General features: G+C 39.8%; 1 protein-coding gene across 1 annotated transcript; it reads right to left on the bottom strand.

The window, feature by feature from the left end:
* Positions 1–1,208: 1,208 nt before the first annotated feature.
* Positions 1,209–26,045, bottom strand: FAM162A (family with sequence similarity 162 member A). The gene is made up of 5 exons (XM_008708168.2): positions 25,871–26,045; positions 8,220–8,342; positions 7,074–7,182; positions 3,925–4,033; positions 1,209–1,475 (listed from the first exon to the last, which is right to left on the bottom strand). Exons 1-5 carry the CDS (start codon positions 25,902–25,904, stop codon positions 1,383–1,385), a joined length of 468 nt encoding a protein of 155 aa, XP_008706390.1. The 5' UTR covers positions 25,905–26,045; the 3' UTR covers positions 1,209–1,382.
* Positions 26,046–26,912: the final 867 nt, after the last annotated feature.

Here is a 26,912-nt window from a genome sequence, read left to right as displayed (position 1 = left end):
CAGAGACAAGTCTGAAATTCTGGCCAAGAAATTTGTATTTAACCCATAAAGAGGTAGTTACTGTAAGTAAGTGAATAGGAGAATGACACAAAATGAGACGTGATCATGAAGATTTTTGCTGCTTGGTAATATTTGTGAGTTTTGGTTTAATGAAACTTTTTTTTTTTTACGGTAAATCTCCAAGATAACACTTTAAAATACTTCTTTTAGAAGTTAAAAATGATGGTGTTCTATGAAGAAAAATTACTTATTTTTAAAAGAATTAAAATCAAAGAACTTGGTATCTAAAGAACTAAGGTCAAATTAAAGTATGACAAACATCATTAATATCAGATTATGAAATTATATGTGGTGCATTCCATTTTAGTAGTTTATTAAATCAAGTTCCAATACAGCTACATATATTCCTTTCTATCTGTTATGTAATCCTCTGGAGACAACTAGCAGGTTGGGATGGCTTATGAGGACTTGTCATCCATGTCATCCATTAATATGAGGCACGTGAGAATATATGAAATACTTAAAATAGAAACCAGCATCCATACCTAAATATGAGACAGCCTGGCATCCAAAGTGTAAATGAAATATATAACCATGTGCAAATGCTTATCTTTCAAAACTTAAAAGAAAATGCATTTGAAAGATTTTCATAATTGAGAAATTTAGTGTAAAGTTAAAAGGAAAAGGACCAATTGGGAATTCTAAGCCATGGAGTAGAAGAGGTGATGCTGGCCCCAAGCAACTTCATGGTGCTGGGATTTCAGAGTGCTCAGAAACTTGTGGCCAGACCACTCTCCTCACCTTACAGGGACCTCTTCCAAGACTGCTCCCTGACAAGCCTCCGTCTGTCAGTGTGCCCAAAGATGGCAGTGTTCGATGGGCTGCTTCACAGGGCTCTCAGAAGCACCAGTGCATCTGGGGAGGTTAGCTCTCCAAGATGCACCTGGGTTGTGCACTCAGCTGGCCTTCCTTAACTCTCTAGAAATGAGTACATAAGAGAGAGAAATACAGAACTAGAAGCCATGTTGGCTTCTGCAGAGAAAATCACTTTGGTAATGGAAATTTAAGTAAGATATGGTATCGGAATCTCTCCAGAAGAGTTAATATTAAAGTTTAAATAAGTTGCCCCATTTTTCATTCATTCATTTTCTCCAAAAAGCTGAAATGCTGCATTTAATCTGGATCAAAGCCACAAAAATACACACAAGTCATTTCTTTAAGGAAATTTATTTGTCCCACTGTATCAGAAATGGGGAAATTAGAAGTCTGTGCAAACCATACTTTCATGAAATGGATCCTCATACTGTATTTTTTTTAACACAGGCTAATTGCTGCAACATTATTCCTGCAATTTCAAAATCCAGCCAACATGGATACCTCTGCTACTCTGTTTTGGCCTTCATAGCTGCTTCTTCTCTCAGGCGAGCTTTTTTTTCTAAGTTCAGGCTTGTTAAAGACTCGTTTCTTTTGACAGCCTAAAGTGAAACAAATTTGAACAAGTGATCATGCGGGTTTGGGGAGGATATCATTACCCTACACTGATGTCAGCAGATTAACTAGGGCACTGCAGGCCCACAATGGTCTACTGTGGGCACACTGAGCACAGAAGCCCCCTCCGTGTGCCTTCTGCTTCCTCTAACACTCACAGTCAGTAGCCCATTCAGTCAAGCACGAGAGAAATGCCACACGCTCTACCTTCTCTTTCTCTCTGGCCTGTTTCTTTAAATCTAGCTTCTCCCTTATAATGTCTTCCCTTATCTTTTCCCTTTTTCCTCTCTTTAGTATTGAATGCGTTTTTGTTTCCATTTCTATCCTTTTTTTTTCCTTTCACTTTTCTTTGTTGCTACCATTTCTCCTTCCCCAACTCATTGTATACTTTCATACCCTTCTAACTCCTTCTTCCTCTTTTACCAAAACTATTCAGCTTTGGAGACCCCAGACTTTACCAAATACTGTGCTTGATGACTCTCAACAGTATCGATCCCACTGCTCCATCCTTTGACAGCAAACAGCAGTGGGGGAGAGGCAACCATCCTCTTCCCTTGTTTCCCCTCCATGTGACCTATTACATGCCTGTGAAGCTTACATAAGCAGACCAGTTTCAGAAGTTTTATATCAAATAAATGAAACTAGCACCCTATATATAAGGTGGGATTTTCTTATATCTGTGTAATTTCACACGTAAAGAATTAGGTATGGGAAGGGAGAGGAGAATGGGAATGGTAAGTTGATGGTGAGGACAAAACATACAATGGCTAATTTCTCTCTTCTAAATAGCATTAAGTCTTAAAGTCCTCCATTCTAGTAGCATTTGCCAACTTGTAAGAAATGGATATTTCCATGTAAAACAAATGAGACGGTTTTCTGCCATATAAAGGAGAGAAACTCTTGAAGTACATGGTGTATACCCTTAGATGAGGCTAGAAGAAATCCCAAGTGGTAACTTGTTTCTAGAGTATTTAGACTCAGCTTAGTGTAATCAAGTATACAAAAGCAATGCAGACTCCTTGGAATTCTAGAAGCCCTATGTCCTGTCCACATGCTTCTGTAGGTTTCAATCTGAGAACTAAGCATAAGGCAAAGAGGAAGCCAGAAGAAAATCTGAAGTGGGGTAGAACAGAGATGTCAAAAGAATTTCACCCAGTCCTGCCCACTTGTCCTTCATGCTCCCATAAGGTCAGTCTAAATAGTCAGTATTTTCCACTCCAAAAGTCGGAAGAGAGCCAGAAGTTCATTTCCTTTCACTCTGCACCAACTTGGGTAAGGGAAGTCAGTTACTGCTGGGTTGGTAGAAGAACCTTTTTAATATCTGATAATAGATGTAAGACATCTCTTTGCACATGGAAGCTGTGATATATAAAATTAGACATGGTATTAAAATAAGGGTTTGACTAGTGCTATAAAATATAAATATATATAAATATTTATATTAAAATATAAAATATAAAAATATAAAATATAAAAACCTATATTTTAATCACAAGATAGTATTATGTGAGTTTAGGAATTTGCAAACTTGGCTCTAAATTTTTATCCTGCCACTTATTAGCTATGGGACTTTGGGAAAATGATTTAGTATCTCTAAGCTTCAGGTTCCTCTTTAATTATAAAGTATGGATAATAAAAGAAGCTACTGCTTAGGTTCTTTGGATACTGTGGTGAGTAAATGAGTTTAATAGTGCCTGCTATATAATGAGCCCTTGATTAAGTGGCAGCAATTTTACTATCACCTCAGTTAGGTCTAGGTTTAAACTGTGGCTCTGCCATTTAGGACATGTGTAACCTTGGGCAACTTAGCAGAGCTTTCTAAGCTACGTGTCCTTATCTATAAATGAGTTCCTAATAATAGTACCTATTTTGCCATGCTATTGTGAGGCTCAAATGAAAGAAAAGCCAAGTGCTTAGAAGACCGTGAGTATTCACTTAATGATAGCCATTAATAATGATCTAGGTTAAGACAAAGATTTCTGGACTTGAAAGCCTTTGTACTTGTTTAGGAGCTGTTGTCCTTACACATATGGCCCAGTGTGACCAAGCTTCAAGTCCCCAGGGTTAAGGCAGTTAGAGTGTGGATAAATATGCCCATGTACTAGAGTGCTTTACAGACATGCCAGGGTCGTCATTAAATACACCAGTGATATTTTTCTGGTTTCACATAATTTATGACATCTGTGATAACTAAACACTTTTTTTTTTTTTTACTTTATGCAAAACTAATTTAGTCCTTTACCTTGCCAAAATTAGGATTTGCTGTTTATCCTCAGGCATGATATCCCAGGTTTGTCCCTACTGTGTCTCATTTTGTTTCTTACCATTTCTGATGTAGAAAGGAGCCCCCTCTTCTCAAGAGAATAAATATGAGAGTCAACCCCTGATTTCCTTTAGATCCTTTGTAGAGAACAGACACAGGAAGTCCGTGCTCACCTTCTTGCCCTCAATAACCATCCAGATGCATCCTGCCACTGTCAGGGCTATCATGGCATAGCTGACCTTTACCCGGATCTTGTTCTTCGCAGCATCAAGCATCTCAAACCTAATAACACAGTGAGATTATGAGAGAGAGTTAATTGTTCTCTTTCTGAAGTTGCCAGTAGGAAATAAAACTCTGTGTACCACAAATCAGAAGTGGAGTGGTACCACAAATAGAAAAAAAGATGCGGGGCCTGGAAATCTTGTAGGATTTGGGGGAACATGAGGCATTTTCACAACTCACTTTAAACTTATTAATAAAATCCAATAAAATAGCACAAACTTAAAAGTAAGAAAAAGGGAAGAAAGCCTGAAGACAGAAAGTGGATCGAGGAGCAAAGGGGGAAAAAAGGCACGGTGTATTAACCTATGCTTGCTATGGTATATTAACCTCTGCTCGCTATTAACCCCAATTTTGGCTTTCAAGTTTCACATTAGCAGCTAATGCTAAAAGTGAAAACAGGAGTTGTTTCTCCCTGGGGTTCTGAAGAAGATGTATATACAGACCCGTGTGTCTTAACAGAAAATTGAGGGTTGGTTTACCATTCTCGTGTGAAAGCTAAGAGGCCTACCAAGGGAGAGTCTAAAGAGAAGGCCACTCCACCTTGGTGATTCTGTATGTGGGTAGTGAGTTGTGGTTCTGTTACGTGAGTCTAGTAGATCCCCAGGGCAGGGCATGAAGAGTCCAAACGGACCCTTGCGAGAACACTGGCCTACTCAGTAGGGGTGTAAACAGGAAGTGACTATCTCTAGATGATGGGATGAAAGTATTACGTTCCTTCTTTCCTTCCTTTTTCCCCAGATTTTTAACACACATTACTTTTGAAATCAGGAGGAAAAAAGTACTTTAAAAATGCTTGGAAGGATTTCAGGTGGTAGGAGAAGCCTGAAAGCATAGGCGTGATGTAAGAGCTGGGACCCAGTGAGGCAGCAACGTGAACAGATTCTCCAGGCCCTGAAGCTGGGCCTACAGGGTGGTGAGAGAACCAGGGACACCTGCTAAGGACAATGAATTGCTCTATTAAGAGCATCTGAGAGCCAAACAACGACAAACTAACTACCCATGTTGGCAATATTTTATGTGAACTGGCATGTCTAACTAAAGTGCTACCGATACTCCTGAAAAGTAATACATTTCACTTTTCATTAGAAGTATTTTATATTTTGGGGTGCCTGGGTGGCTCATTCGGTTAAGCATCCAACTCTCGATTTTGGCTCAGGTCATGAATTTAGGGTCGTGGGATCGAGCCCCGCATCGGGCTCCTTGCTGAACGTGGAGCCTGCTTGGAATTCTCTCTCCCTCTGCCCCTCCCCCACCCCGCTATTGTGCCAGCATGTGCTCTCTCTCTAAAAGATAGTTAACAAATTTTTAAAAAGCGTTATATATTAAAAGTATTTTACATTAAAAATGTAAAATGCATTTAAATAAGGTCATGAGGTTGCCCTCCATTCTACAGGAAGCAATCAGAATGGGCAAGTTAAGCAGTGCCTGTTCAGAACTACCAGCAGGCTGGTAGTTGCCCAGGCTCAGAGCAGAACATTCTAGGGTGACTCAGTAGGTAGTACTTTGGACTTGAGCGGGATCTTGGAACCACCCACAACACAGACTGAGGAAGGTTCCATGGCAAAATCTATATAGCACCTATTAGGGCCATTGGTATGCAGCAGCTTGTTTTCTGCTGGAATATTCAGGAAGAAATTAAGACACAGGCAAGAACTAAATATCAGGTGTGCCTGGGTGACTCAGATGGTTAAGCTCCTGCCTTTGGCTCAGGTCATGATCTCAGGGTCCTGGGACTGAGCCCCATGGTGCTCTTTGCTCAGTGGGGAGCCTGCTTCTCCCTCTGCCTCTTCCCCTGCTCATGCTCTCTCTCTCTGTATCTCTCTCTCTCTCAAATGAATAAATAAAATCTTAAAAAAAAAAGAACTTAATATCATTGTTATTTCTGGCTTGCTCTTATTTCCCAGGAGAGTACACTGTCACTTTAGCTAAGAAGGACCAAGACTTTCCTGCTGAAATAATTTTAGTGAAAATAATGTGCTATTTAATTTGACGGGCAGAAGTAGAATGGCTGTTAAAGCTGTTGCAAACAGAAAGCAAGTAACACTTCTATTCCTGGGAAAAGATACCCTGAATGAACTCAGACCGTTTAAAATCATGCCTTGAAACCAGAAGCCAGTAGGTCCAGGAATAGTTTCTCACCAGAAGGGAACATCTAGGATCTTTGTCCCAAGTCCCTGTCTCTGAAGAGGATGATGATGCCCCACAGGGGACACGGCACCTACTTCTCAGAATCTCTCTTGGCCAAGATGCAAACCGATCAGGGTCTTTAACATCAGGCTGGAGCAGTGGTTCTCAACCACGGTTTTTTTCTTTTGTCCCCCCAGGGGATATTTGGCAATGTGTGGAGACCTTTTTCACTGCGCGTTACTAACATCTGGGGGATGAAGAGACCGAGCAAGTGTGCTGCTAAACATTCTACCGTGTACACAGCAGCTCCCACCAACAAAGAATCATCCGGCCCAAAATGTTGATAGCACTGGGGTTGAGAAACCCTGGGTTAGGGGAATCTGCATGCACCCAGACTCTGAGAAAGTTCCAAGATCCCAGCCAGGGCTGGGTTTAAGGAAGCTGGTGATAGGGATAGGAAGCATGCTTTCTGGAATCCCAGAAAGAGAATATGTTGCTCTTAAATACTTTGATGCCTCTTGTTGAATACCTGAGTGGATTTCATAGACTATAACAATTAATTATTGTTAGTGGTACCTAACTGATATACCCAGATTACAAATAAGTTAAAAACAGTGAACATCACTGCTTAGTCACATTTCTGTAGCTAGGAGAGGAAATCAATCAGGTGACTTCAGAGTACCTGACAGCTCTCCATCAGGCACAACACAACGTCTTAGTGATAAGATACAAGACTTTCCAGCACTGTTTTTATTGCAGGTACTTGCCAAAGAGGAAACATTTAGAGAAGTGAAAACTATTCTGAAATTTGGTTGAAAGTTTTTAAATAGTCAGACTCAGAGGAACTGTTTTGCCTTTGAAATAGATCGGTGAGAAAAAAAAGCTGCGTACAACCCGTATGTTCAGCACTCACGAGACAGTCTCTGGGATTTCATCTTCCTTTTTGAAGCGACCTGACCATATCAGGATCTTCTTCTCCCAGTGTGTAGGTTTGTGTAATGGCACTCTGTGGCTGTAAGTGTCTATGAGAAAAACAAGACAAGATACTTTATTTGAGGTTATGACTCTCAAATTTAGCAATTAAAAAATGCTATTTGTGCTTTTTAGCTGTTCATGAAACAGAAACATTGAGAAACCTCAAGCTAATTAAAGCTTTATTTGAATGGAATTTCTTAGGATCCTGCATTTCTCAAACAAGGTTCCAAAATTCTGTGGGGACTGAGGTAAAATAAAAGCATTATGGGGCGCCTGGGTAGCGCAGTCGTTAAAGCGTCTGCCTTCGGCTCAGGGCGTGATCCTGGCGTTATGGGATCGAGCCCCACAACAGGCTCCTCCGCTGGGAGCCTGCTTCTTCCTCTCTCACTCCCCTGCTGTGTTCCCTCTCTCGCTGGCTGTCTCTCTGTCACATAAATAAATAAAAAAATCTTAAAAATAAATAAATAAATAAATAAAAGCATTATTTCCTAGCCATTGAAAGTTGAAAGAACACCATAAACAAAGATATAGAGGTAAAGATGAACTAAGAAGGGAACAATAAGCAGCTTGACTTCAGTAGAAAAAGAAAAATGTTATAAGGTAAAATAAGATTACAAAAGACCCTGAATGCCAGACTGAGCTTTTTAAACCTGATTTGGGAACCACTGTACACTTTGAAGCAAAGGAGAAGTTAAGGTTTTAGAATATTAACCTGTATAATAGATGGAAGAGAGAAAGAGCTCTAGTTATATTGTACCTAAAACATCACTTTCTAATTTGGTTCATCTTTGGGGTTCCTTAAAGACCATTTCTAGATCACTATTTACTTTGGTGCCCCTACTCTCCAACAAAAAGCTCCAGTCTAATCCTGGAAACAAGAGATAAAAATGACAGATGAGGAAAAAGAACAAAGCATTGCTTCATGTGAGCCAATGAAAGTACAACTTGGGAGGCGTGAACTACAAGACAGGGTAGGATGTAGGAACCCCTGGTACAACCTGTCATTTAGGTTCTTTTGATTCCAAGTTGTTTCATTCTTTGAGAACTGCTTAGTCCATAACTGGAAAAATGAATAAAAACTTACAGGGTGGAGCTTTTGGACTTTCTTGTGGTTTGGCGCAATATCCATTTATTCTCTTCAAACTGGAGTTTCTGGTGGGTCTTAGAGATGAGGAAGCAACTCTTTCATATAACCTAAAATAACTTCCTAGAAAAGACAGAAAAATGTTTCAGAGAAAGAAAATATAATGTCTCAAAATGAAAAAATGCCTACAGAGTATATATTTCATTTATAAAAATTAACTCATTTAAAAAGTGAATATACTACTATGTAAGATACATGTATTTAAAATAGGATACTTGGTGCTGTTTTAAAATATACATGTTTATATTATAAGTTAGCAATTTATACTATAAACGTTTTATCAGCTGTAAGTTTTATAGAAGTACTTCTCACATGTATCTTGTCATAACAATGGTTCTGGTGGAAATACTGCATATTATAGCACCGGGCAGTTTAGGTAAAAATTTGAACCTCCCACAAGTGATAAACCAAGATGCCAAAGTTGCCAATACTACGCTGGTGAACTCTGGGTGACTGCAATGGCCAGCAAGGGGCTCTAGAAAGCCTTCTTCCACCCAAGCTGTAATTCTCCAACTGGAAATCAACTTTAGGTGTAGTCATGAATTGTGTAAAATTTTTAAACTATATATTTAAAAAATGTATAAAACTGTATTGCATATATATAATTTTTAAAACCTAAATTCTAAGTACACATAGGGATCAGTATTATAAATCTCCATGTACTCACCACCCAGTGTTGACAATTAAGCCAATAAATATGGTTTCACCCCCGACTCCCTACTGAATTATTTTATTTACTTATTTTTAAAGATTTATTTTTGAGAGAGACAGAGAGAGTGAGCGAGTCGGGAGAGGGGCAGAGGGAGAGGAAGAGAGAGAATCCTCAAGCAGACTCTGCGCTGAGTGCAGAGCCCAATACAGGACTCAGTTTCACGACCCTGAGTTCATGACTAAGCTAAATTCAAGAGCCGGATGCTCAACTGACTAAACCACCAGGTGACCCCCTACTGAATTATTTTAAAGCAAATCCCAAACATCTTATTAGTTCATCTATAAATACTTCAGTATGCATCTCAAAACAGCAACTTTTCAAAATCATTATCCAGAATACCATTAGCTTCATTAAAAAATATTATATTCTTGATATTAGCATATGATCGAATAATAAATTTCCTCAGCGGGCTTTAATTTTTTTAATAGTTGGTTTATTCTAAATAGGTGCATACCGAATATGGTTGATGTGTCCTGTATAGGTCTCCCCCTCCTTTCTTGTCATTTGTTGAAGAAGCTAGGTCATTAGTTCTATAGAATTTCTCTCATTTGGGATTTTGCTGATGATATCCCCTTGGTGTTAATGTGTTCTTCTAAATTCTTTTTCATATAAACAGATTTTTGAGGCTTCATCAGATTTAGGTTAGAAGTTTCACCAGGAATATGCCATAGGTGGTATCGTGTGCTTCCTACTGTACCCTCCTGTACTGATCCTACTGCATCAGTCTGACTCATACCTTATAAAGACCTCCGTCAACCCTTCAGTTGATGTTTTCAGCAGACACTGATGATGTTACCTGGATCTGTTGTTTCAATATGGGTTGTAAAATGGTCCTAGCCTACATTAACTATTTGATTATCCTAAGGTAAAAGTCCACGAGAAACGTGGAATAAGTGGTTGGTTCTCTTTCCATTTGTCAGTTTTCAAATTAATGAATCACTTTCCTTGCAGCATCCACAGGTGATATTTTATTTAAAAATAATACAAGCAGGGGTGCATGGGTGGCTCAGTCGTTAAGCGTCTGCCTGCGGCTCAGGTCATGATCCCAGGGTCCTGGGATCGAGCCCCGCGTTGGGCTCCCTGCTCCTCAAGAAGCCTGCTTCTTCCTCTCCCACTCCCCCTGTTTGTGTTCCCTCTCTTGCTGTGTCTCTGTCAAATAAATAAAATCTTAAAAAAAAATTTAAAAAATAACATAAGCGGGGGCGGGGGGTGCCTGGGTGGCTCAGTCGTTTGAAGGTCAGACTCTTGGTTTTGGCTCATGTCATGGTCTCATGGGTTGTGGGACTGAGCCCCATGTCTGACTCCACACTCCACAGAGGGTCTGCTTGAAGACTCTCCCTCTGCCCCGCCCCCCCCCCCCCCCCCCCCCCCCCCCCCCCCGCTTGCACGCTCTTTCTCTCTCTCTCAGATAAGTGGATAAATCTTTTTAAAAAACAACAGAAGGAACTCTTGCATTATAAAACATGTACCCCAGCCCATTTCAGTCATTTTTCCTTTTGATGCTCCAACAGTCCCATTTTTAGTCACTAGGGACCCTTCTATGTTGGCACCTGAGTACTTTCAACATGTGTTCAGTGATCATTGATAGCTTCCTTACTTTCTGACGTGATATTCCAAATCCATTTTGAATGCCTCTCGCTCCTGATTCGAATCAGACCTTCCTTTAGTGTGCTCTGGTTCCTTTAAAGAGGAAGTATTTTTAGAGATGCCTTAGGAAGGCTCATTGTTACTGAGTTTGTCATTGTTTCTGTGCTTTCTCAGTGAACGAAACTATGAAAGGCATTCATTCTTAAAACAAATGTATGCTTAAGAAACTGAGGGCCTCAGAGGGGAGGGGGGCAGGGGAATGGGATAGACTGGTGATGGGTAGTAAGGAGGGCACGTATTGCATGGTGCACTGGGTGTTATACCAACTAATGAATCATCGAACTTTACATCGGAAACCGGGGATGTACTGTATGGTGACTAACATAATAAAAAAACATTAAAAAAAAAAAAAAAAGAACTTAGTTTCAGGGGGTGCCTAGGGGGCGCAGTCGGTTAAGTGTCCAACTCTTGGTTTCGGCTCAGGGTCATGAGATTGAGGCCTACGTTGGGATCTGCGCTCAGCTTGGAGCCTGCTTGAGATTCTCTCTTCCTCTCTCTCTGCCCCTCCTGCTCTTGCTTTCTAAAATAAAAATAAGTGTTTAAAAAAAAAACCTAAGTTTCAGTTCGCCATTTTCATCTTCAGCCTTAGCATGAAATTTTTAAATCAGTCATAATTAATCAGAATTCAAAGCAGTGACAGCCAGAAATAGTTTTGATGAGGGTAAGAGAAAAGGGGGGGGGGTGATTCTGAGTTTGGGAGTCATGGTACAAGAGAGACCAAAGCTGGTATAAAATTCAGAACCAGAGCCCTACTGTCCTAGAACATGGCAAAAGGGAAGCACCATGAAGTACAACGAACAGAAAAGAAAGCTGGAAAGGCAGCAGTGATAAATCTGATTAGTGTCCTGGCACTGCCTGATGCTCAGTGTCACCAGAAAGGGACGCCTAAGACTTGCCTTGAATGCAGCAAGAATGTGCTCTCACAGCTATGTGAGTGAAAGCTCCCAGGAAAGTTCATGTAGTTTTTAAAATCTACTTGTTAGTAGATAAATGGTCTGTATCTCTGCAGTTCCGAACTCCAACTTAGATATCTTTGGAGCTTTATTGTTGGAGCAATAAGGGAGGCAAAAGAGGGAATAGGAGTAAAATATGGTTGGAGGTGTATTTCCCAAAGCTGGTGAGAAACAGGATTTCTTCACTTTTTTTCTCTTGCTGTTAAAAAAATTTAAATGAGGGGCGCCTGGGTGGCTCAGTTGTTAAGCATCTGCCTTCAGCTCAGGGCCTGATCCCAGGGACCTGGGATCGAGCCCTGCATCAGGCTCCCTGCTCCGCTGGGAGCCTGCTTCTTCTTCTCCCACTCCCCCTGCTTGTGTTCCCTCTCTCGCTGGCTGTCTCTCTGTCAAATAAATAAATAAATAAATCTTTAAAAAAATTTAAATGTAACAATTTAAAAGATATTACTATAGGCTTTATATGGGCATGTTTATATTTGTGTAAAGATTTTTAAAATAACACTTATTGATACATACATAACTCCATATCATAAAATTCATTAAAAAAAAAGATTTATTTATTTTAGGGGAGAAAAGGGACAGAGGGAGAGGCAGAGAGAGAATCTAAAGCAGACTCCTTGTGACCCTAAGATCATGAACCAAGCCAAAATCAAAAGTTGGATGCTTAACCGACTGAGCCACCCAGGTGCCCCAAATTCATCCTTTTAAAGTGTACAATTCAGGGGCGCCTGGGTGGCTCAGTCGTTAAGCGTCTGCCTTTGGCTCAGGGCGTGATCCCGGCGTTCTGGGATCGAGCCCCACATCAGGCTCCTCCGCTATGAGCCTGCTTCTTCCTCTCCCACTCCCCCTGCTTGTGTTCCCTCTCTCGCTGGCTGTCTCTATCTCTGTCAAATAAATAAAATCTTAAAAAAATAAATCTGTATAAAAAAAAAGTGTACAATTCAGTGGTTTTTAGCTTATTCACAAAGTTGTGTACTGATCACTACATTCTAATTCCAGAAGATTTTCATTATCCCAGAAAGATGTTTCAAATCTTGACGAGGTCCAACTTATCCATTTTTTTTCTTTTGTTGCTTGAGCTTTTGGTGTCATATACAAGGTCACAAAAGCTTATTTCTATGTTATCTTCTAAGAATGTTATTGTTTTAGTTTTAACATTTAGGTCTGATCAATTTTGAGCTAATATTGGTATATTATGTGTGGAAAGGATCCACCTCCATTCTTTTGCAGGTGGATATCCAGTTTTCCTAGCATCATTGGTTGAAAAAACAATTCTTCCCCCTGTTGAATTGTTTTGGCACAATACAGAAAATCAATTGACCATAAATGTGAGGGTTTATTTCTGGACTCTCAATTCTATTCCATTAATCTATATTCCCTTGTATTCTATCCATGTTGTACTAGCTTAGTGGTTACCTAATCATTGGACAGGGACATCCTTCGATGCCTTTCACCGAGAAGTTTGCCAGCCTTTGCCAAAGGGCTTTGTGTGCCTGTTGCAGCATGCTTTGGGGCGGGTAGGGGAGAAGCTGTTCCGACTGAATTAGCTGAGTCAGGGGAAAAACAGGCAAGCCCAGTGAGTGGGCGTTTCCAGGGAAGTGCCAGACAAGCTAACTGTAACAATTCTTGGAGGCTGGGGATTTTAGGGAGCTCCAAATCCATTCTGCCTTCTTCAGTGCCTGTTAGAACTTCAAGTTTTCATTGAGAGGCTATTCATTTTCAAGGCTACTGTGAAGCTGACAGGAGATAGAAAACTGTTAAACCTATCATAAAGCTTGCTGTTCCCACCATGTTTAAGTCATTTTTCTTGGATAGATACTACTCAGATTGTCACAAGCCTTCGATTATTTTCTATTTCTGAAAAAACTGATTTTTAGAACTTTTGGCAGTGTTTTCATGGCTTTTATTTTTTAAAAAAGATTTTATTTATTTGAGAGAGAGAGAGTGAGCGGGGAAGGAGCAGAGGGAGAGGGACAAGCAGACTCCACATGAGCACAGAGCCAAAGTAGGACTCTGATCCCACAACCCTGAGATCACAACCTAAGCCTAAATCAAGATGGACGCTTAAGCAACTGAGCCACCTAGGTGCCCCTCATTGCTTTTATATAGGAATGGATTTTCAGAGGTCCTCTTACATACCGGAAATTGGAACCTGTTTATATAAAGACTGTGGTTATTTGCCGTTTGATTTCTTTCATAAGGGGCCACATTTATTTCATTTTCTAAGTCTGTAATCCCAGAAGGCCTCGCCCAGGTTTGGGTAACCACCCCACCAGTGCCACCTAGTGGCAGTAAGTGTGCACCAGAGGAAAGTAGATCAATTATAGTATCGGATCTGTGCTTCTTTCCTCATTTTAAATGTGGATAATGTAGTACTTACTGCACAAGGACTGATTTGAGGGTTAAGTGGAAAAACAAATGTGAGAGCATTTGGCAAGATGCTTGAAACACAGCAGGCCCTCTACATTTTAAGTTTGTTTTTTGAAGCATGACTTAAACCAGTAATTTTCAAAACATTTCCATGGCACTTTTCAATTTTACCCCTCAAGTGGTCAGAATTTCTCACCAAGATAATTTTCTGCAGTTACCAGGGCATGAAGATACTCTATAAAACTTTACAACAGTTTTTCACAGCTCTTGGGATTAGAACCAAATTCTGTAATGCTGTGATTCTCAAACATCAGTGTGTGCCAGAAACACCTGAGTGGCTTGCTAACACAAAGCACTGGGGACTTCTACCGCTAGTTTCAGAATCAACAGGTCTGGGGTGGAGGCTGGGAATCTGCATTTCTAACAAGTTCCCAGGTGAAGCTGCAACTAACGATTTGAAACTACACTTTTAGAACCACTGTGTTTGGTTTTTTTTTTTTTAATTGTGGTAAAATATACATAAAACTGACCATTTTTATGTGTACAGTTCTGTGGCATTAAGTGTATTCACACTGTTGTATCACCATCAGTACCATCCATCTCCAGGACTTTCTCATCTTCCCCAGAGAACCCCTTATTTACTATGACCTACCTACAAGGTCCCATCTCACACCAGCCTGACCCATTCCCTTCCTGCAGGCACTAGAGACAGCAAGGAACAAGGTTAACTGGCAGTGAGCTACAAGGTCCGCAAGAAGCAAAAAAGGATCAATAACTATTACCTTAGGTATAGCCCTTCCCCATCCCTCTTAATTAGAACAGCGGCATTTTAGGAGACCAGAAGACAAGGTGCCTCTCAGCTCAGTTTGAGTAATAATGATAAGGCAAAAATGCTATCATATATCCCTAATTATGCATCACATAAATGTATGTTTAGAGATACTCATTCAACAAATAATAACTGAGTACCTACTATGTGCCAGGCATTGTTCTAGATAATATACAAAACAGATAAAAATCTATGCTAGTAAAACTTACATTCTATTGGAGAGAAAGTATATATACATATGCACACATACATGCATACACACACATATGTATAGTTAGATACTAAATGCCCCAAGAGAAAAAATGAACACTGGGAACATGACATGAAGTGAAGTGTTTGTGTGCTCGGAATAGGGTATGTGTGTGAGATTTTAGGTAGACTAGCAGGGTGAGTTCTCTTTGAGAATGCCACTTTCAAAGCAAGTGAGAGAGCTAGCTATGCAGATATCTGGTGGCAGGATATTCCAAACAGAAACAACTGTTAAGTGCAAAAGAACTGTGGTTCTAGGAACCACAAAGAGGAGGCCAGTGTGGTTGGAACAGAGTAAGGGGAGTAAGATTTGAAGTCATTGAAGTATCTGGGGTGGAGGTGAAATTAGGGACTTGAAAGCATGAGAAGTTTACCTAAGTCAGAAAATATCTCCCAGCTTTTTTCTTACTACAACTTCATACTGGATGCCAATAATTGTTACCTCCCTAAAGTATAAATGTTAATTAAAACATGCAAATATATTATACATATTAGAAATAACAATGTAAAAAAAATTTTAAAACTGAAATCACTAAAGAAAATTGTGAAGCACTTGAAGTGATTTCAGTTATTTTGCAATAACAAAAAAGTAAAAGCTTATAAAAGTTTTAGTATCATTAAGACTTCCTTTTCTGTCTCAAAGAGATAACATATATTGCCCTACAGACATCCAAGCCAGAAATTTTCCATCCTCTGGTGAATCACAATTAAAAACAAACATACAAACCAAAAGAAAAACAGCCCTTTAACCCTCTGGCTGCACTTGCAGGCTGCCCCTGGCTGACCAGTTCTGGATCCCCCGGGCCTTATCAGGAAGTCAAGATGAATCCTCACTGCTGCCTCTAAGGATGTGACTGATCAATGGCTAGTTAACCTAGAGTAGAGGTTCTCAAACTTCAGTGTGCTTCAGAATCACCCAGAGGACTTGTAATAGATTACTGGAGCCCAGTTCCGAGGTTTGGGTTCAGTGAGTATGGGTGGAGCCTGAGAATTCTCATTTCTAACAATTTCGCAGGTGAGGCTACTACTGTTGTTCTTGGGGCTCACAATTTGAAAACCAGTACGTTAGAGGTTTTACTAGTAGCTGGAGGTTGTAGTGGGTCAGCTGGGATGAGGCTGGTTCAAGTACTGGCTTTTGCCTTGTTGTCCTCTCCTCTCTATAAAAAGCCTTTCCAACCTCATGATGGACAGTGCAGAGAGGTGGAGATGCCTTTTTTCTCAGAATCTTTCAAGAGACTCCTGAAGAGAGTCATCAGTGGTGCAACCTTAGACATGATAAATGAAGGTTCAATGAATGCTGTGGGAGAGATGCTTTTAGATGACCTAATTTAGTTTTATAACCCGTGTGAAGATCAGTTGCCAAGTGTGTTGTTAAGTATGTTGCTAACTATGAAGGCTGCTAATGATTTGCTTAAAAATAAGATCATGGCATTTGTCAAAACTCATAAAACCACCCATCACAAACAGCGTTAATAGATGCAAATTTTAAAATACCAAGCAGGATGTTGGGAGAATCCCAGAATGGAATGCAGACTATGACAAATGTATCAAACTATATTAGAAATGTATAACATGATCTACTTCACAAACTTCAAGGTGGGGAAAAAGAAGCTGACCTAAGTAACTTTGGAAAACATCCTTTTGACTGGAAACTGTAAGACTAAAGACAAAAGGAACTGTACATAAACACTGTACTCTAGTTGGCAAATTTATTTCTTACAGGAGCATGGCTTAACAGTCCTGAAATGACTTTACAAGTATACTAGGATTGAACAAATTAGTAAGTAAGTGCTAGATAATGAAAGGCCAGAGAAAGAAGTTCTAAAAGCAAGGGTATGTGGCTAGCTAGAATGAATGCGGTGCTGATCAGTCAGAGAATTCTGAATCAACAGCTTTACAAAGCTGTTTATTAATGTATATAAATAAACATGTATTCATTTATATGTTATATGTTATTTGTATGTATGTATGTGTATGGAGAGATGATAGAGACATAATCCTAAGGATGTGTGTACACACGGGTTGGTATACATACATGTATGTCCTAGCTCTACCCAGTGGGAGGGCCTGGAATCAGTGACACCTCAGTAAGAACAGGCACACTCAGCGCCCAGATCTTGATTTCTAAATACCATAATCTAATAGAAGGAACTAGGGCTCCTTGGAGAAAAATGGCTGATTCTAGGCGGACGCAGACAGAGTACAAGATGAGTCTAGAACACCTTATAGTGCCAGAGAGGAAGTATTCAGAAAACACGAGGAGGTTTTTGGATAGGGGCATGCAAAGGGGCATAGGAGCTGATCTGAAATGGCCTAACCTGGAATAATTTTAGCAACCTAATAATGTAGGAATAGATTATAACTTAAGGTACAAAATATACGAATCCATATTGGCATAAATAATAACTGAATAAATAAACGAGGGAGAAGGGACAAATCTCCCCTTTTGGGAAAAATCCCAAATATATGTAGATACTCTTCCCTCCTGGATTCCTTTCCCCTTGTGGGAAAGTGTGAGTTGGACTTAGTGACTTGTTTCCAAAGAACAGAGTATGGGAAGAGAAAAACAGTAACTTTACAAGGAAGAAACAAACTGACCAAGGTTAAAATTACCAGTCATAAATCATGTGGATATCGTGTACCGTCGGAAGGACACTTGACCTCTGTGCTAGTTATTCTGTCCTTAAACCCATAACCCTAGTCTCATCATGAGAAAGCATCAAACAAACCCAAATTGAGAGACATTCTACAAAATATCTGACTTCTATTCTTCAAAACTATCAAGATCATGAAAATCAAAGAATGTGAAACTGTTACAGATCAGAAGAGGCTAAAGAAACATGACAATAAATGCGATGTGGTATCCTGGAACAGAAAATGGGACATCAGTACAATAACTGGTGAGACCCGAATAAAGTCTGTCCTTTAGTTGACAGTAATATACCAATTTTTTAGTTCTGACAAATATACTATAGTTACACAAGATGTTAACATTAGGGGCAACTAGGTGAGAGGTACAGAATTCTTGTACTATCTTTGCAACTTTTCTGTAAATTAAAATTATTCCAAAATAAAAATATTTTTAAAAACATGAGTACTTGGATATCTTGTTTTTACTTTAGACGTGTTTTATAAATAATTTATATTTACTTGGTATTTATTCTTTTTAAAATTAGCAAGAATTTGATGTTATCTCTATAAAAATGTCAGTCTCACTCACTTGCACTCCAATATGCGTTTGGAATGAAACAAGGAATGGGGTAGAGTAGGAAATGTGCTCAATTCAGGGCAGACTAAAAACGAAGGTCATCTGACTAATGTACACTGGTGGAAATGAGATGAGAAAATTATACATGTTGGTAGGTATCCTGTCATACCTTGCTATTCTCAAATGTGGTTGACATGACATTGCCTGGGAGCTTGTTAGAAATGCAGATTCTTGGCTCCCACCCCAGACCTACAGAATCTGAGTCTGCATTTTTATTTTTGTTTTGAGAATCAGATCAATTATAAGTCTCAGGAGAACAAAGCTAAAGGTACGCTTATCCTGACAACTGCAAAAGCCCTTTAATGATATATCCAAATGATTCATATGAACATTAAATTTCAAGAAGCAAATAGATATTCACATTCATTCAACAGTTAATGAGTACTTACTATGCGCCAGACACATGGAAACCAATACCACACATTCTGAAGTCTAGAACAGTACTATTTACTCAGCCTCAGCTGGGAGCTTCATAGAAATACAGATTCTCAGACCCCACCCCAAACCTTCAGAATCTCCTGGAGTGTGGCCTAGAAGAATGTTTTAATAAGCCCTCTAAGGGATGCTTATGCATAGTAAAGTTTAAGAAGCCATGTTCTAGAAAAGTGAATTTCAAATTTTGCATACAAGAATCACCAAAGTAGCCTAAGAAAGTACACAATGCCATCCAATTAAATCCCAGGGTCTGGGAGCAGGTCTCTGGCATAAATATTTTTTAAAATTCTCTAAGTGATTCTAATGTGCCACCATGTTTGAGAATCGCAGGTTATGTGGGTGACCAGGGCACCCCCAGAGCTTAATACTGGTCTCTGGCAGAGTTCAAAATCCCTCTTTCCCACAACTAATTTACTGAAAAGAAGCTCTGCTTTATTTCTAACTTCTACATATCAATAATATACAACTCATTACATTGAAAGTTTGGAATCTCTGTAGAGTTGGATGCCCAACTTTCGGATTTTACGAGTACGCAGACTCATACACTACTCAGTACTTAATGACATGCGCTGTGAACTGTTCTGTAGTTGCCTTACCGCCTCTTCCCCTTTGGACAAGGCTATATTTCACATCCCTCTTCCATCCTCCACAGCAGCTGACTACCCCTCATGGGTAAAAGACCACTGTCTGACTACCTCACGATGAATGACCAGAGCCCACCAGGCTGATCCTACTGCACTGCTATGAGACTGTTTGCCCAACCACTTTCTCTTTTCCTAGTGCTCCAGAAGGCTGGAAGCTACCATGACCCCGGCTGGGAGAAGCAGCTTGTTTCTGGGGCAACAGTGTTCCCTTTTCATGTCCTATGGAAAGATTTTTTAATCTAAATACATAGGTGGTTCTCATGTTAGCCCACAAATGCCCATTTAATCCTCCTAGAAATCAAATAGGATATTGCTAGTCCTAAAATGTTTGCTGTGATAAGAAAGGGCAAGTCTGAGGAAGGAACATTCAAAGTTTGTTTTGAGAATCAAATCAATTTTAAGTCTCAGGAGAACAAAGCTAAATGTATGCTTATCCTGACAACTGCAAAGCTCATATACATACAACCTTTAATCAATATTATATTTGATAATTATGATGAAATTGTATGTCAAATGTTTATAGCTGCTCAGTAGACCTAGAAGGAAGAATGACTAAGGGTAATTATCTCACTTAGAGAAGTTAGAGATCTTATTCTGACTCAGAACTCATTTAAATTACAGAACCACTGATTTAGTTTCCACATTATAAGCAAAGCTGGGCTACTCTAAAGGTTGCCCACAACAAAACAAACAAATGAACTGAGATATGAACTTACTCTGAGGTTTTTCTACGATCAGGCTTGATACCTCATCTGCAATTATTCTGAAAAGGATGGAATTTTTGGCTTCAAACTCTGACTTGCCCAGCTCTTATATACAACAAAGATTTCCAAATCTGCCTGCCAGGTTTCCATCACTCACAAACCTAACTGCCTTCTTAATGAAGTCCATGCTGATGTTCTAGGGCTTGGAATTTAAGTTAAGACACTAGCTCTGGGTACTGTGCCTATCCATGCTTCCCCCATAGGGAGAGTCCTTTTGTCTGTCAAACTCCCAAAAGGATTTGGGAAACAGGCAGAGTTTTAAGCAGGAAAAAAACATTAACAATGGTGATTTCATAAAGTAAATCTGAGTGCAGAATGCAGGACGGGCTAGGGGTGAGGGACGAGTAGAGATAAGGGGAACAGGAGTAGCAAGACATAAATATGGAAACCTCCTTTTAGGTGGTGTCACAACACTGTAGTTCAAGTGGGCTGTGTAAAGGAAATAAGACAGCTATAGGTCCTAATGGAGAAGACCCAACAGATGTGAAAAATAAGAGGGAGGAAAAATGAAAAGAGAGATTGACATTAGGAACTTTTGTGGGCTGGCTAGAACCCTAATCACCATTTGTAACATAGCTTCTATGGGAAAAAATTTTTAGAGTTCAAAAAATGGACTTATAAATAAACCTTTGGAACCTGGCCAGTTTTTAAGTGGGGAGGAAACTCTGGAAAAAGTCTTGCAAATCTATGTATCTGGTGGCCAAACTTTTAGTGAGATGGGGCCATTTCTTGGTGATTTTTTCCCCTCCCATCAACATTCCAGTCCATTCCCAATAGTAATTATTTGAAAATCTCTTGGCCTTAGCTGTTGACCTAAATCTACTTTCTGACAGAAACTGATTCCCTACTTCTCCATCTGTTTTCTCATCCCTCCCTGCCGGCTTGTAAGAACACTAGGCCTTCTTTCACTCTAAACTAGTGAACTGTTCCAACTGTGATCCCTCTTATCAAGGAATGTTGTACCAAACTTATCTTACCACCTCTAGATCCTTCCCTCGGCCCCTTTCCTGCCAAATGTCTCCCTGCCCTTAAAAAAATAAACTTTAAATTATAAAAGTAACACCTGCTCATTAAGAAAATTTGGAAGCTTAAAGAAAAGTATGAAGAAAAATAAAAACACCCATAATCACATCATCCAGGGATAACAGCTTGGTATATCTTTCCCAGACTTTTTCCTATGCTTATATATAACATACACATTTTTCATGATCAAATAATACTACATCTTGCTTATGTCGAAATACTTTTCCAAGATATTAATTAGAAAATACTTTTGATGGCAATGTAACATCCAACATATGGATATAACCTGACTTCAATCATTCCCTTGACTGGATGTTTCCCAATTTCACTATTACAAATGAAGAGTTTTCTACATAAATCTTTATGGCATTTCTGATTATTTTCTTATGTAAAATCCTGGTAGCACAGGGTTAGAAAATATGAACCTTTTTAAGAATAGAACAACTGTTTTCCAGAAAGGCAGAACTGATTTACACTTCGACCTGTTGTTGATGAGAATTTTTGTCTCATTATACCACAGTGGCACTGAAGGTACGCTATCGTTGACAAAACAATCACTTGTTCTCAACAGTTCCTATAAATAAAATACTAATCTCCTTCCTTTTGTAGTTCAAATGACTGCATAAGTGGCACGTATTTAACTTACTACCTTGGCCTCACTACTCACACATTTTACTATAATGTTTCTGCCCCCACTCATTTTACTAAAATTGCTCTAACATTAGTGATCTCTTTCTAGTCCCATGACTATGTTTTTTAGAATCTCATCATTAGTTCATCTGATTCTACTCTTCCCATCTTTGAAGCCATTTGACTACTGATCTCAGCCTTCTGCAAGGCTTCTGTCTCTCCTAACATTATACTGCCCCATTCTCTCCCTTCATCTCTGGCCTCTATGATGTCCATCTTTAATGTCCTCTTTGCCACTTCCTATTACTTACACTATGTCAGGCCTCCAAGATTCAATCTTTGCCTCCATCCCACATTCGTCTGCTTCAGGGAGGACTCCCTCCTTTATCCCCTGGTCTTTTACTGAGAGGTCCCACATTCACCTATAACTCAATGCCACCTACCACTCAATAATGCACGACCCTCTCTGCCACAGCAGTATACCTTCTTGCCTTTCTTATTTCAGACAACAGGGCACCACTCCTTCAGTCCTCCACACTCAAAAACTTCAGTCTTCCTTAAATCACCCTGTTTCACAGAGCCACACTTATTTCTTCAAAACACTTCCTAGATATATTCCTTTTTTGGCATTTCCATCATCACCTCACACATGGATTTCTGTAATAGCTTCACAGGTTGTAGCTATTCATGTTGTGTGCAGCACCATGTTAATTTTCCAAAAATGTTTCTTTAATGACTTCTGCTGGAAGGCTTCCTTTTTTGCCCAAATTCAAGTGGTTCACAAAAATACACAGGCCTATATTATATAGGAATATTCGTTCATTGCAACAAACTCCAGCCCTAGAAAGAGTGGGAGTCCACCCACTTTAGAGCTTTCATACTGTACAGGGCACGCAGTGTGTGCTCATTAAAAACCTGTTGACAAGACCTGGAAGGAGTGATAAGCAAAGCCAAAAAGCAGTAGAAACGTTTTTTAGGGTTGGTTAGCAAGAACAAACAGAAAGGACAATGAAGGAGCAGAATGTAGGGGAACTAAAATCATAATGGGAGTCAGGAGATATTGGCGATGTCCCAGCTCTGTACCTGTATGACTCTACTGAGGCCACGTCAATTCCCCCCTGAGGCCTTAAGTCTCCTCACCTATAAAATTAGGGTGCTAGACTGTATGACTCCTAGGTTATCTCTTGATTCTAATGCTGTGGAATGTCAGTTAAACTGACAAGGATGCTGTCCATGGTCCACTGTATTGGTATAATAACGACAGTAATAAAATCATTTTAAAATCTGTTGATACGTCAGCCAAGTTCAGGACAACAAAATTTTTCTGAAGGTATGAAGAAACATTCTTGTAAAACCATTCCATTCCTTTGACCTAATAATTATTCTGCAGAAAGTAATAACTGTTATTAAAAATAATAATTTTAAGTTAATTTTTTTAAAATTATAATTATTTAAAATAATTAAAAATAATTATTACAAAGAGGGGTGCCTGGGTGGCTCGGTCAGTTGAGCGTCTGTCTTTGACTCAGGTCATGATCCCCAAGTCCTGGGATCGAGCCCTGCTTTGGGCTCCCTGCTCAGCAGAGTCTGCTTCTCCCTTTGCCCCTCCTCCTGCTCGTGCTCGCTCTCTCTCTCTCTCTCTCATAAATAAATAAAATCTTAAAAAAATAATAATTATTCCAAAGAATATCTACTGCCTGTCTGTGAGCTGGACACTGATAACGGCTAAGGATTTAGTAAAAGCAATTTAGTCTTTACCCTCATGGAATCCACAGGAGTATGGGTCAGTAGACATTTTGTTCCAAATCATTTTATCAGTGCCTTTTAACTTAAAGAGCACAGATTGCTCTAAGGAATGGATGTAAGCTACGGATCCTCTCTTCCCAAAACATAAAAATATGAATATAATTTCAGAGGTTCACAGGACTGCTCATCTGTGAAGGGGTCCAAGAACCACAAGTTAACAACTCTGACCTAGATCTCCAGCTACATCTGCAAAATGATAAACAAATTCATGCTCATAAAAACTTATATTCTGTTTGCTAAGAAAGTACAGCAAAGATTTCCAACAGAAACAATTAAAAAAAGGTCCATCGTTTAAAGGATTAAGCTTTGGCTATTTGAAATTTCACTCACCTACAGTATCTTATTCCATATAATATCCTGGATAAGTGAAGCATACCTAGATTAGGTTTCTATTTGATCTGCCATTCCTTTGGTTAAGGTTGCCTGATAAATCAGTCTTCCTACTTGAAAATCCATTTGCACATAAATGTGTGCTTCCATTTCACAAGTAAATCTGCATTTCACGGCTCTTCCATTTCACATCAAAGAGACTCAATTAACCATGACAAACACATATACAGTACACACATATCCTGAATAAGCATCTTGAATGAAACAAGGAGCACAACTTCTTGAATGAGAAGGCACTTACTCATCTCCTGACTCTAACATTTTATGGCTAAATGATCTTGAACAAGTCATTTAACCATCTGACCTATGTTTATTCACTTGTACAGTGGAGAATGGATGATGAGACTTATCTAAGAAGGGTAATTTAAGAAATCAATCAAGTAAAATAATGTATGTCAAAGTATTCAGCTATAAAATGGACACAAGTGGGTGAAAGGGCAGATTGCTTAGAGTTGCTCACAAAACATCAGACATTCAAAGAAAGTCCTTTGGAAAGAGTTCTTCATATAACATTCTTAGTGGATCTATCTGGAATAAAATAAATTGTTCTTAAATTGCTCAAGGAATTTTGTTTTGATTGAGTGCACAATAGTAGGTTCTTAAATATCAAAAGTCTGCAGAGAGGCTTTGGAATCTTTATAATGCACAAATATATTCTCAAGGCAGGAAGATAAACTACTTAAAACCTTAGGGTCTTAGTTCCTATGTAGTCAAAGTCCCTTTCACTCAGTCTATTTTAGCTTTTTAGAGAGCAATGATTCTTTCACTTACCTTGTAACAGCTAACAGGTCAAAAGGATGTACACAAAAGATTAGGTAAATAAGTTCAACAAAGCTGAACAAATCAATGAAATCAATCTCTTTTAGTGGAGGGAATGTTTATTTTAAAGGGAAGTAAATAATATTCTTCAGTTTGAGACGTTTTCCAGTCCATTCTCCATTGGAACACAAAATAAGGATAGAAAAGATAACTTTTTTTTATATTACTTCACTTACATTTGCAATGTACATTTACATTATTTCAATAGGCAAGATTGGGGCGATTCGTCCTTTAAAATTTGAAATAAACAACTTTTTAATAATTTGCTACAAAGGAAGAAAAGACCTGTCATTACACCTTACCAAAGCTCATAAAGGTGACCAAAAATGATTTGCCCAGGTGCCTAGAAAAGAGTGAAGTAGCAAACATTCTGATTTCTCCGCCCCTAATAAGCAAAGGCTCTGCTGGTTCCCCAAGAAGAAATCAAGCTCTGACTCCAAATACTCATTACACAAATGCCTACTAGAAAAATAAATTGCAGATTCTACATAACACTTTCCTCCAAAAAATTCAAAACACTTAATTGTAGAATTGTTTAAAAGAAATGTATTCCCCATTTTAGGAAAATAATTACTATTATTCTGTAAGACCTTAAATCCCTTTCCTAATCAGACACTAAGTGGGTAGGAAACCCTAGACTCAAAGTTTTCTCTAAGAGCAGGGACAAACTCTTTGAGATGGTTAGAAGTGGAAAAGCTTTATCAATCAGGCAACGGGGGAGTTCTAGGAATGGCAGGTGCATTAAGAACTAAGCTCAGAGGACACTGGGGATGGGGGGTCGATAAGGATTGGGGAGCAAGAGCTCATTAAGTTGGTGGGAGCTGGGTGGATAGAGGGCCAGGCGCGACGGTCAATTGGGCCAACCCGGACTACCTGCTTAGCAGTTGCTCGCTCAGCCTTTGCTATCTCCCTTCCTTGGGGTATGACTCCGAGCAACTTGGGACTGCATGATGAAACCGAGCAACTACCAGACCTGGGGAAGCTGCAGGATTCCTCAATCTCCAGCAGCCAAACTGGCTTCCCAACCTCCCCCAGTCCGGCCCGCGTCTCACCCGCCGCCTGGCGCAGGCTACGCAAGCTCCCCATGGCCGCCTACTCCGCTGACCCGACAGCGCCTCTCAGGCGGTGACACCGCGGGTACATTCAATGTCACCAAACGCCCGCAATGGGAAGAAGGCGGGCAGCGCAAGCGGGCAGGACGTGGACTACTTGAGGGCGGACCGAGCTGGTCGTGCGTGACGCGCGGGGCGTGTGGGCGGGGCCTGCGTGATGCGCGGAGCGTGTGGGACGTGCGTGACGCGCAGACTATGCGGGTGGTGAGCCCGGTTCAGCCCTGCACGGTGCCTGGACGTGCCTTTAAGAATGCTTTTGTGGAATCTGGGTGTCCCGGGCCTTTGCAGTCATTCTCTGCATCTAAAGTAGTACCCTTTAGAAGAAATGTGCTCACTGTAGAACTTCTGTGAACTGTAGACCCTGAAATCACACTGCCTAGATAAACCAGTATTTGAATAGTTTTTCCAGCATTTTCAATGTATATCCCTTCATCAAAAACACACAGTCAGCTCCTAGTGACTGATGGACCCCACGTCTTACTGACTTTGAAACTATTTCTCAGCCTACCTGAAAAATTCACACGTATGCTTCCTATTTCTTTGACTATTTTTATAAAACCATTTTATTTCCACACCTGAACACCTTACTCAACCCTTATCCCACACTGTCAGTAAAGTCTTTTTTTAAAAAAACGTTTCTTAGTAGTTCCAAATTCTTAACGAACAAAGGCCCCTGTGCTCAAGGGACGGGAGGTGAATAGATTTCCTACTCGAACGACCAGGTTGCTGCGACCAAGAAACCGTTTTCCCTTTGTGTAAAAGAAAGAAAAATGGGATTGCTGTAAAACGATCCCTTCAAGTTCTGATATTCTCCGTTACAGCTAGGCCAGGGCCAGGAGGTGGTGTTAAAGAGGTAGAAGCGAAAGGAAGGATGGTAGGGCTAAAAGTTTGGATGTCGATGAAGACCGGCGTAAAGACCAACCTTGGTTTAGCTTAGTTTAGGTTCCTCGCTGATTGCCTTCGGAATAAATTTTGTTAGGCG

This window comes from Ursus maritimus, unplaced genomic scaffold (genome assembly GCF_017311325.1).
Source record: "Ursus maritimus isolate PB19 unplaced genomic scaffold, ASM1731132v1 scaffold_4, whole genome shotgun sequence".
NCBI lineage: Eukaryota > Metazoa > Chordata > Mammalia > Carnivora > Ursidae > Ursus > Ursus maritimus.
Note: the sequence above shows the minus strand (reverse complement) of the source record. Positions and strands in the feature narration are given on the sequence as shown.

Excerpts from the sequence above, each read along its gene's own strand:
- FAM162A (XM_008708168.2), bottom strand. The coding sequence starts at position 25,904 with ATGGGGAGCTTGCGTAGCCTGCGCCAGGCGGCGG. Across the intron at positions 4,034-7,073 it reads GAAATCCCAGAGACTGTCTC|GTTTGAGATGCTTGATGCTG; the intron begins GTGAGTGCTGAA and ends CTGTGTTATTAG. Across the intron at positions 1,476-3,924 it reads TGGTTATTGAGGGCAAGAAG|GCTGTCAAAAGAAACGAGTC; the intron begins GTGAGCACGGAC and ends GTTTCACTTTAG.